Source organism: Ascidiella aspersa, chromosome 4 (assembly GCF_963924565.1).
Source record: "Ascidiella aspersa chromosome 4, kaAscAspe10.2, whole genome shotgun sequence".
Taxonomy (NCBI): Eukaryota; Metazoa; Chordata; class Ascidiacea; order Phlebobranchia; family Ascidiidae; genus Ascidiella; species Ascidiella aspersa.
This window is the reverse complement of record NC_139450.1, coordinates 32964415-32977056: the sequence shown is the minus strand read 5'-3', so window position 1 is coordinate 32977056 and position 12642 is coordinate 32964415. Positions and strand designations below refer to the sequence as shown.

At 32.3% G+C, this 12642-nt stretch overlaps 1 protein-coding gene across 1 annotated transcript; it reads left to right on the top strand.

Annotated features, from left to right (window-relative positions):
- Positions 1-1221: 1221 nt before the first annotated feature.
- Positions 1222-12234, top strand: LOC146157583 (tRNA (34-2'-O)-methyltransferase regulator WDR6-like). The gene is made up of 20 exons (XM_083388262.1): positions 1222-1291; positions 1766-1866; positions 2245-2317; positions 2399-2465; positions 3367-3504; positions 4102-4267; positions 4698-4848; positions 5322-5471; positions 5756-5857; positions 6210-6413; positions 6655-6774; positions 6897-7088; positions 7479-7636; positions 8640-8742; positions 8949-9058; positions 9439-9621; positions 9693-9854; positions 10487-10580; positions 10850-10936; positions 11744-12234. Exons 1-20 carry the CDS (start codon positions 1222-1224, stop codon positions 12232-12234), a joined length of 2922 nt encoding a protein of 973 aa, XP_083244388.1.
- The last annotated feature ends 408 nt before the right edge of the window (positions 12235-12642 follow it).

Genomic DNA, 12642 nt, shown 5'->3' with positions numbered 1-12642 from the left:
ATTTATCGCCAAGTATATTGTTCGATGTATCGCATTTCATCAATGTACGTCATAACTTTATTTGTGTCACAAAGGGTCCGAGCGACCAAGAAAAATAATCGTTCAAACTTTGTTTATAAAACAGACAGCCTTCAGCTGTTCATTTGAGTTGCCACAGCTTGAAAGAGCCCGGCCAAACATTTATTGTTTCCTGTATTGCATTTCCAATCGTTTGTGTACAAATATATCACGGAGAAAAATCTTTTACAAAATCGCCCCCCAAAAAATTATAAAAACACCCATAAAACGTTGCTCTCTTGAGTTGTAAATATATTGTTTTCTTATAACGCCACGCTTGTTTTTCGCTCGCCATTTTTGCATGCTATTTCTCTTCATGTCCCACAGCTTTCGGACATGCACCCAAACCTAATCCTAATATCAATCTTCCAGATCTCTTTTCAAATTAATGAACAACCCTTTCTACGTCTGGCTTGTTCATTGGAAGGGGAATTCTGTAGCATTTAGCCTACTTTTACGTCACTATACACGTGACCATTGTCCACTGATGTGTGACCGACGCGCCTAGCGAATTGCTTTTCCGCATTTGACAATTCATTCTACTTGATACGTCTTACTGATTAGCGGCTTGAATCACCGCTCTGTTTATCGCTGTATTTCTGAGGTTTGTGAATATACTCTAAGAGCAACTATCTACTGAGTGGATTGTCTTTGCTTAGAGTACAAGAAGTTAAGGACAGGTATTCTAGCGGCCTGCTCCTTTGGAGTCGGATTAAGAACTTGTAAGAGACTTAGCCAGCCGTCGGCCCTCGTCTATAGGGTCAGCAGCCTTCTTATAGCTCCCTACGACCCCTCCACGCTTCATTGATCATTTATTAAATGTAAAAAGTCACAAGATTATGGCGACAAATAAGAAAAATATGAACAAAATTATTTAAGAAATACAAGCAACTTAAGCTACACAGAAAACAAACAACTTCTATTTTACGATAAAAGCAATATAAGTAAAGAAAAAGTGCACTTCATAGTTACAAATAAAACCAGGCAATTTTTCGATATAAATTAACTCGCACTATGTTTCACAAATATAGTAAAATAAATTTGCCGATCCAATGTTACGCATGATTGACTTTTTAGTTTAAGTGATGGTTATTCCCCTTAATCGGTACAAAGTCAGGCATTTTTCAAATCCAGCATTGTGAAATTGTAAAATGTGAGCTAAATATGAGTTTAATTGAATATTTTGGTGTTCCTGTTACTGGGTTACTTCTCTACAACGAACATATATATGCAGGTATTTAATATTTAGCAGTAAAGCACTAAATAATATAGGTTTTAGAGTCTTACAAACAGTGTTGTAATGACCTGAATCGATCACTTGACTTAAGTGCACACAAGTCACTGTTTTCAATTGACTTTACTTAGTTTTTGTATAATGACGTGAATTTCTTTTGACAAATGATTCGGATTAAAATAAATTAATATCATTAAACATTGTTTTTAAATTGATTATTCACTTTATTTTTTCACATAGACCTACTTTCTCCTTAAATGCGTTTTGTTTAACGTTTTATTTTTATGACAAGGTCTTGATTAGGATTGGCTCCAATTATGATTTGATTGGGACTTGACTTGTTATTTAGAAAGACTTGACTTGTCTTAAATTGTATTTCAAATGAATATACTGGGACTTGGTCTTTTTAAAAAAAATTGTTTACAACACTGGTTTAAAGTTGTTAATACGACACATGTTTTTTATTTGCTTCAGGTTGTGGTGGAAATCTGAAAATATTTAAGACTAAAGATGAGTCTTATGATTTCGTGCAACAGATAATTATTTTTAAACATGCCGTAATCCATGCTATCAAGGTTTGTTTTGTAGAGTAAATGAAATAGGGCGCTGGTCTAGAATCCTACACATTTTTGTCCGGGTGTTTATATTGCTAACATTATTTGGGTTAGGGTGCGAGTTTGGGTTTGGGTGGATATGATTATTATATTTATTCCTACATATTTATTTTTTCCTTGCAGTTTCAATTTTAACAACTAGTTTTGGTACGTTAAAAAAGTGATAGGATTCTAGACCAATGCCTAAAATTGCTCTTAATGTAAGTTGTAACCATTTTTATAGTACATATTTTCATGTTTTTCTTATATTGATGCTTTTTTCCCAAAAATTGTATTTTATTGATAAAACTTACTGATAAGGAACTATTTTATTATTAAACATACTGTGATTTTTAACAGACATTCAAACATGAAAAAGACCAATATTTGATTGTATTCGGTGGCAAGAAATTGGTTGTTCTTAGCATTGAAGGTTTGTTGATTAAGTAGCTAGCAGCAACTATAATCACCTTAAAATAATTTAAAATAACTTTTCACTATTGGTTTTGTTTAGATTTGAAAGTTGTTTGTGAGTTTGCTGCAAACGATTGGATTCTTGACGTTGCTCCAATAACTTACAAGTAACTAAATATCAAATACAATGCTTATTATTTTTTATATAGGTTTACTACCTAATGCAAAGATTTTATTGCTTTAAAAATTACACTCAGGAATTTATTTTGTGTGTTATTTATTTATTAATTTTAAAAGTATCATTTTTTATCTGATATAAATTTTAGGTCTATGCCTAGGATATAACTAGGGCGAATATTGTTTGTCCGTCAAAATTTGTCAATATTTTTGTAAGTTAAAATCAAATAAAATTGCACATAAATCGCTTACAAAATTTAAAAAAAAAACTAAAAGTCAGCTTTTTGAAACTAAAGTCAGCTTTTTGAAATTGGTCGTTCGGTTATTTTGAAATTTATCTTTCATTTTATCAAAAAAAAATTAGTTTTGATATAAGTTCAAAGTCATTTTAACCGTATTATATTTTTATTAGAGCAATATACGGTATAAAAACGTGTGATTAACAACGCCTAGGTTATTTAAATCAATGTATTTCTAACAGAATTTTAATTTTTCAGGTCAAAATTTCCTATTTTTTGGTCAAAAAATATTCGCCCTAGATATAACTATTTTTGTCATTGCATATCTTGGTAGTTGTTCCACTTTCAAATGAATTGGACTTGGTACCAGTCTAGTATGTGGCGTTAACTTTTGAATGTTATATGTGAAACTTTACGTTAGTATAGAATTATTGTTTTAGTATGTTTATTGGCAAGTAGTAAAAGTAATGTTTAACTACAATCTTACTGGGATCATCATAATAAAAAATCATTAGGTTATATACTACAACAGAATTCGAATATACGCCACTTATTATATACTATAACAGATTATTAATTATATACTTCACAAGTTAACATGCTATAATAACACCCTACGCTACTAGTTCACTAACATTATTTTTTTTCCAAGGTCCACTACACAACTTGCAATTGCTCTTTCTCACAACTCATGTGCATTATTGGATTGGAAAAATAATCACAAGATTTTGGAAGTTCATTGCTCCGAGAAATGTATATTGTATTGTGCACATTTTGTGAAAATAACAAGGTAACCTATGTTTATTGTTTTAAATAAACTTTTTGTGATTTACTTGATGCAGTATCTCTTTAAACAAATATCTCAAGTGTTTATGCTATTTAAAACACAAAATCTTAAAATAAACTGGCAAAAACTGCTTTCTGTTGTTACATTGAAAGCCTTGGACAAAATAACTGAACCAGTTAATCAATGATGCAAGCAAGGCCAGGCTAAAAAACAGCTAGCTTTATTTAATTGACAAATTCAATAAGTTTTTTGAAGGCTTTCGGTGTACCCTGATATGTAACGCGAGATTGATGAATAATACAGGAGCTAATACTAGGAAAATTAAAATTACAGCGTGGTTTGTAACACCTGTTCTAAACATACTTTGACCTAAATTGTGTTTTTGCTTGGGCCTTTAATATGTTTGTCATACAAAATATTAAACAATATTTATTTCAACGGTCATATAAATTATTTCAGTTTATTTTTCTTTCTGTCATATGTTGTTTAAATTCTTTCGGTAGTAATTTTCAGCCAATTGCAAGGTCTCTCAAAATGGCCAAAAAAATGGATCACGGTTGTTTATTAAGTATGCTTGATTCATTTTCTGTTACTATTCAGACAAACCAATTGGGACAATCTTATTTTTTGTGCTGGAACTGTCTTTAATCAAGTTGTTGTATGGAAACCAGGTGTGACAAATGAGCTGGAAAAAGTTAAACCACTTGATAGGATTGACGGCCATGATGGGGTGATCTTTGATATTTACTACTGTGAGAAACACAAGGTAAGAACACATGATGTGTTTCGGTAATTTTCAGGCATAACCTAACAAAATTGCTAAGCTGGTATATTATTAAGTATGTTGTACTTCTTGGTCTGTCCTACTTCAACAGGGCTGGATTATCGTAATTCCTTTTGTCGATTTTATGGATTTACATATTATGTGGATCAACAATTAAAATTACCAGTATATAATGCACAAATAACAATTGTTGAAATGACGCAAATTGATGAGCCTCTGTAGTTAAAAAACACTAACAAAAGAGGTTTAAAAGGTGAAAAAAAAACTACTTTAAACTGTATTTGCATGTTACGGTTGTGTTTTGGTTTTGAAAGTTTATTAAAAACATTTTAATCTAAGTGTATTGTGTATGTGGTACAAGAATTAACAACACTTAATTCCAACAGTTTATAGAAAAATCATTTTTTCACAGATATTGTTGACTGCCTCCGATGACCGTAGCATCCGTTTGTGGTCGTGTCCAACTATTGACCAGCCCTCGGAAAAGCTATTGCCATGGCGACGCTTGTGTGTGCTTTACGCCCATGAAGCAAGAATTTGGAAAGTCAGAATTCTTGAATATGGTGAAGTGTAAAAAAATTATATCTTTAAACATGGTTGCCACAAAATCCTTAAAAGTCTTATATGCAAATTTAAGTTATGTCTTAAGTAATACCAATTTAAGAAAATATTTTTTTAAAGTAATTTTTAGTTTGTTAACCATTACATTTATACTGTTTCGTTTTTGAATTAAATTAGAAAACCGTTGAGTGATATTTAAATTAAAAGTAGCAGTGGCTATTAGTAAACCTATTTACAAGAACATTATTTTGCTTGTTAAGCAAGTTGATCATGCTGCAGTCCACAAATTGCTTAAAGGCACAAATTTCATAAAAATATTATGAAAAAATACCCTTTTCATTGGAACATAGTATATCTGGGTAACCACTCTTAACGTTTGCATATTTAGAGCTTATCGTCTTATAAGACTGAATACTAATATGTGTAAGTAAAAATAAACAAATGGTATTAAACCACTACAATTTTTTTTTTACAGACAGCAAACCCTACATAGTGAGTGTGTCGGAGGATGGTTGTTGTATTATATGGGAGCTCAAACTCAACTTAAAAGAATCCTGCAATGCTGCAGTTGCAAGAAAACTAAAGTTGCGAGGAAATCTGCTCTGTCTTTCATTGGATGGAAAAGGTTATTTAAAATAAATGATATTAAGGAATAAAAACATTCCTTCTAAAATGTATAAGTTAAAAAAAAACAGTTCACAAAAAGACTGTATTAACAGGCATTCTAGTACTGTCACCAGTTGCAAAAACGACTGGCTTAATTCTAAAACTATAAAACAATATCATTTTAAAAAATTGTTTTCATTGTTCAGTACAACATTAGAAGAACTGGTTCACAGATAAGCAAGTGTATAGCAATGGTTCAGATGTTTAAATGGTTGAATATTTTATATTTAATTCTGTTTTCAGGCAACTTTGCAATAGGATGCAGCAGTGGAGCAATATACCAGTATTCAATCACAAATCTTCTGCCAGGTTTAATTGAAGTTAAAGTTGATTCTTTCTCTAAAGGTAAGAAGTACTATGTAACCAAGCATAAAACAAAACTGAGTTGTTTAATGTAAGCTTTTTGTGATTGTAACTTGAGTCCTGCGATTACTAATAAAAGTTTCCTTTAGAGAAACCCACTTAAATCTTCTGAACTAACAATGAAATTCATGCTGCAAGGCAAAGCTAACTTGCCTGTTATAAGGAAATATACGTCCGGCCCTACTGAATTTAAAATACCTAACTACAAAAACCGAAATGTTCTTATTCACATATAGTTGTCTCAAATTTAAAAAAAAATTTCCAAGGGCCTCACATATTGATTCCGTTTCGTATCTAAACCCAATTGTGGTTTTTGTAATTGAATTGTTTACAGAGGATTTTGGAACCCCAAAAGTTGTCAAGATATTGCAACATGGCAACTTCTCTGCCCTGGTTCACACTGACAAGGGATTTTTGTTTGTTTTTGAATTTTCTTCTGCACAGTGGACATTGTTACATCACAGTTCTAACTATTCATCATACACCGTACTGACTTTAAATGAAACAGAGTCTATGGTTGCTATTGGAAATACAAAAGGTAAAGCAAAATACACTCACATGTTTAATTTTTTTGTATATTTTTGTTAACTTAAGTGTTTGAAATGTTACCATCCTTTGGGTGTATGTATTTTATTTTGTTGAGATATATGAAATAGACTACATTTTTAAAGATACTTCCATCATAATTTTTATGAATGCTAAAAGATTTTTGTTAAAAGGGGTAAAATTAGTTTATAAAAAATAGTATTTATTTATTTTTTAAATTATTTTATGTATAGGTGATGTAATGCTTTTATGCTTGGATGACTTGCATGAAGTTACAAGTTCTAAAGAAACTAAGGTTTTTGATGGAAAAGTTCAAAATCTATCATGGTCTGAAAATGATCTTTTTCTATCAGGTATAGAAAATTACCAATTTCAATTTAAATTTCTATGTATTGATAATAAATTTCCTTTTTAAAACTAAGGCTTGCCACAATCCTTTGTTAAGTAAATCATATGGTTTTGTAATTTTTTTTAGGTCCTGATGGGCAGTTGAAATGGTTCACAGTTAGAGACAATCAACTTGTCAATCGATGCACGTTTATTTTGCCCAAAGCTAAGCACAGATGGCATATTGACGTAATAAAAGTGAAGGATGCAACATCTTTGTATATATTGTGTGGTGATAGAAGGGGCTCAGTTCATCTGTTTGCCGAGAGTAATTATTTTTGTTGTTTTTTTAGACTAACTTGTGTTAAATATCACAAACATTGACATTGTAAACAGCATAAATTGTGTTCTGCCTTTGCATTACTTTTTAATCAAAAAAAATAAACAATGTGGTCGAACTAGGTGAGACCCAACAATCCGATTTTGTAGACCTATACATTGTACAATTATTTAAATATAAAAAGTTGGTAACCTAAAAAATATATAATTTTTTTTAATTCTGCGTACTATTTCATCCGAATCATTTTACCCGTGTTTCCGAAAAGCTTTTTTCCGAGAAATCATTTTACCGTGTTCCTGAAAAAAAAATTAAAATAAACATGTTTTGTAAAAATAAACTATGGAAAAACTTTATGGATGATATTTTAATCTTATTTAGGAACACCTGAAGCACTTTGCACCGCGTTCGGCGTCCATGGCAAGAACGGTGTGACGTCACTAACAAGCCACAATGGCGACATAGTAAGCACTGGAAGGGATGGATATTGGAGAAAATGGAAAGTTTCTGACAACAAAGTAAAATTGCTGACTAAGCACAGGGCTGCACAGGTCAGTGACTAAGCAAAACACTATAAAAAATTCGTAGCACTTATAAAGACCAAATCAGGGTTTTTAATAATTAATTAAAATGTGTTATTTGTACATTCAGTTTATCAAGTTCCTTGTAATCTACCAGAAATAGAAGTACAGTGTTTTGTTAATAAGTTGGCGCTTACTTAAATTTGCCTCAGTGTATAGCCTGGCAACGCCGGGGCTTTAAAATTGGCATTTGATCTATGTGGGATAACCTTGTTTTTTTACCGAACTACGTTTTAATCCCCTTATCAACCAATTGTAATGAAAACCTGCAGAATTGACTTTAGTTTACCAGCACTTCAGTTAAGCTAAATCTTTTTTTTGGCTCGCAGTTATCGATGTCCAAAGTAGAATTCCAAGATATTCTACAATAATATGTTTTAAATCTAGAATATCGAAACCCAATAGTTTATTTTTTGACTTTATTTGTTGGAGATTATTCAAAATACACCTTATTGTGACAAAACAATTAATCGCATGACGCCGCGCTAGATGAATACGTTTAAAGCAAGCACAATATTTGTTTCGCCACAACTTCAGAGTTTAATCTAAACTTGCCACTGACGAGTGTACAATTAAGCGCAACCTTCATAAAACAACCAACTTATAACGGTTCCAGTTACCCGAAATAAACGGCAAAATTGGATTCCGAATTTTACTGTAAACTCCCTACTCGCAATATAATCTGTCTTTGCGCTGCCGTGTTTTTTCAAGATGCATAAACAATCATAAATCCGCATACACATATTTGGCCGCTCGATCGAACAGTTTCACAGCCCTGTACTAATCCATTGAACAATGAACATATACATTATTCATATTTGTATAACTAGTAATAGAGCACTGGGTACTTGCTAAATAGCTTTACTATTATTATCCATTATATACACTTACTGAAACTAGACCTTTTAAATTAATTTTCTTTTTTAGATTACTGTTATGAATTTATTTTTTAAGAAATTTGATTATGTTTAAGGGAATGGAATGGCTGGAAAAATGTGAAGTTGCTTTTTCGAAAGACAACCTCTTTATTTATGGTTTTCATGGAAATAAATTTGTGGCTTGGAGCAGTTATTCTGGTACTGTGTTTTATTTTAGATTATTCTTAGTTTTAAAATTTCAAAATTTCAAAAATTGCGCATAAATCAAAAGAAAGAAAAGAGTAAAAAAAAAGAGTTTTAGATATTTTTCTGTTCTTAGGTTGTAGCGTCTTTTAACAAAGCAACTTCTGTATTTGGAAATTGTGAATCTGTTCTATCATTCAATGTTAGAAGTTTTTTTACAGGAAACGAATTATTTTCGGTCCTTTGTGGAGGTTGCCACCGCTCATGGGATTTCTCCCCTCAACTTTCCAAGTTTGTTTATTTGAAGGAAAGTCAACTACATATCGTTGAGGTGATTATGAAAAATTACGACATATTTGAAGGTCAATTTTATAGTAATTAAGAATTAAGCCTTGTGCAACACTGACCCTTGGTAAAAGTTTCTTCATTTTATAGGTTTCAAAACAAAACACTGATTTTTTCAGGTTTAAACTTTAAGATATTTTAAACTTTCTGGTTGGGAATAAATCTTGTGTATTATCTTCTTTGTTACGTTTCTGGTTAAAAATATTTTTGTTTTTGTTTATTTTTTGCCCAAATGTGAATACCAAGTAAAAAATATAATATTAATTTTTTAATTAAAAAAATGATCTGGTTATTCCATTTTCATAATAATTAACCGTATTTAAATAAAATATATATAATATTTAAATGTAAAACTTCTATGTTTAGGTTCCGGAAAAAATTCTTCAGGATCCAATCGTTGAACTCGGTTACCATAGAAATCACATCAATTGCGCGCGCATACTCGATCGTTACGTGACAGAAGGTGGTATTGTGACGATTGTTGCGACAGCGAGCGAAGACACAAAAGTAATTATTTCAGCGATTGTCCAATCGAAAAAACGCTCAGAGGTGAAATTTCTCACAATACAAAGTCTTTGTAATTTTATTAGTAAACAGTTTTTTATATGTTATTTTCACAGAGAAAAGTCCTTCACGTGATTGACGACCATTGTTCCAGTGTTCGATCCTTGTGTGTCGTCACAAAGGCGGACAGTGACGTCAGCAAAGAGGTGATTGTGATGTCAGCTGGAGGCAGAGCTACGTTAAATGTGTATCTGCTCAAGATTTACAAAGACATAAAGGTTTTTATGCTTCAATGTCACAACTTTCTGTTATTTAGTTTAGGTATGGCAGCACTAAGTTTGGATATAGTTGTAAATATAGCAAAAATACTTACTTATGACTTTCTTTTTCTTTTTTTAACCATTTTTATTCGCTATTTAGGAATAAATCAGGTGTATTTGTAAACAATGTATTTATTTGAAAAAGTTTTTGTACTCACAAATAGTCAAAAAAGTTTTTTTTTTAGAAGGAAAAGCGTCACCACAATTGCGTGAGTAAATAATATTGAAACTGTTTTCCTGATCTAGAACAGGGGTTCTCAACCGTCACCATAGTTGCACGATTTCTTGATCTAGATTTTAGAACTTTGACATACATCATGGTAGTATCGGTACTCGTCCGATACTAGGTGGTATCGGTGGCCATCCATTACCAACTAATTTTGGAATTTTAGCTATGATTTGGGATTTAAAAAAATATGTGATATTAAAATCATAAATAAATGGCAACTACGAGACATCCCTACTTCTAATTCTGGTATAACCAAAGATTAATTGATTATCCCTTTACTTGTAAGGAATGCTAAAGTCAGAGAGTGGAAAATGTCGATAATGTAAAGCGTGAAAACAAACCACGACTCTATATTTTACAGATTGTCACCGAACTGTCGACAATGGCTGATTATGGCGGAACAATGGCGATGGATGCGATGAGGTTTATGGACGTCACAGCTTGGCGATCAGGGGGTGAGTTTGAGGGGAAATAAATTTTTAGAGTCCTAACTCGAATTTTATTATGCTTGATTATGATATAAATCTTTGATAAAAAAAACTAAATTTTGGAAAAATACCCCTTAAAAAAAATATTTGTTTTGACCGAAATAGCTAAAAATTGTTTTTTTTAACGAAACGCTAATTTAAAACTTTTTTTAGAAGAAGAGAGTACACTGTTACTGCTAATTTATATTATCAAAAATTTTCAGCAGACAACGACCTATCATTAATTTATTTTGCAGACGGTGTTAGTCACGAGGTGGCGGTAGCGTGCTCAAATGGAGAGATCCAGAAATTTCTGCTCAAGAATAACTCCTTAACGCTGACAGGTTTGTCATAATTATCAAAACACTTAATCTGCGGTAAACTTTAGGATTTATAGGCACAAGGGTTACGTAACACGAAGGGCGTCCAACTGTTCAATAATTGTTAAATGTTTGCAATACTTGTACCTCGTCTAGTTGTTTGTGGTTTGTGTTTTTTCGTTTAAGTAAGAAAAATTCGACGAGATCTAATGAAAAGTTTTTGTATTTTACCTCACATTTACCTTTCAAGACATTTTAAAAACAAACCATGGATGGTTCCCGCGAGCACGCTACTTTAACGCGATTTTAAGTAGTCCACTATAAAAACAAAAAATCGCCAAAAGATACCAAACAAATGTGCTTTGATTTTTACCTTAAAGGAGCCAAAACCCGATGCCAAGTTGTGGTATCGGTACTCGTCCGATAATATTGGATCGGAGCCGATACCTATACCAAGTGCGGGTGTTGTTACATGTCCAATACTAAGATCGTTAAGCTTGTAATATTATAAACATATTTTGTAATAACTTGCTATGATTTGCGTCCAACGCAATGGCATCTACCTGAAATTGTAGCTTTCTCTGATAACTATGTATGTTCAGTTAACAATACCTAAGATCCTCACCTAAATGTCCGATGACTACTTTGTATGCAAAGCCTATAATTTTTTATCACTACTATATTATGTTAGATATGTTTTTGTTTGCTGACTTTTATTAAAAACAGAAAAAAATGTCATTTTTTGTTTGTGTTTTTTAATTTATCTTCACACATAACACGCATAAAAAACACTGTGTGTGTAGGTACAAACAATTATAAATTAATTTGCAGATAAATCAGAAGCCATACGTCATTGTTTTCTTGTGACGTCATCACTACAACTTCTTTTTCGAACGAAAACAAACCAATCCGGTGTAAACGCCATTAGTTACTGTGACGTAGCTATGGATGACGTCACTTACAGTTGCGTAGCAACGGCTGGCGACGACAATTCGATTCGTTTGATGACGTTTCAAACGGATTATGACGTAGGCGCAAGAGAAGTTTCGAACTGTGTAGTCGAGGATTGTCACTCGGCCCAAGTCACCGGTTTGCACTGCACTGCCACGGATCAAGGAATCGCGCTTATTTCCACATCGATTGACCAACGCGCCACAAAATGGAGCTTCAACCTGTGTGAAAATAGCGGGAGGATTTTAAAGTTTGAGAATCAAGGAACAAAATTCCTTCACGTTTCTGACGTGTCCGGTATGCACGTCATAGACGATTGTTGCGTCATAAGCGGGCGTGGTATCGCGATGTTCGATTGTTCTGATTGGTGACGCAATAAACACATTTTACTAGGTTCCAATTTTACGATTTTTTCTACAAAAGGTTGACTGCGACCACGGTTTTAAAATGTTTTCCTAGCACAGTTAATAATTTCTCACGCCACACAGTTTGGAAATCACTGGAATAACGCGAAGATTTGCAATTTCAAAAATGTGTTGGCAGTTATAATCAAATATGGAAATAACGGGGTTAATTGTTTCATTGGTAAACACATTTTAATTAATGACAGAGAATGAATCATTTTCCCCAGTAACACTTTGACCATTTTTTTTAATACCGATTTCAATGTGCCGGAATACTTAAACAAATGGGAAAACTTTCGATTCGGCAAATATGGGTGAATCCTTGCGAAACCAGACTTGGACGATTAAATTTATTTTAGCTTTTTAAATTTCATT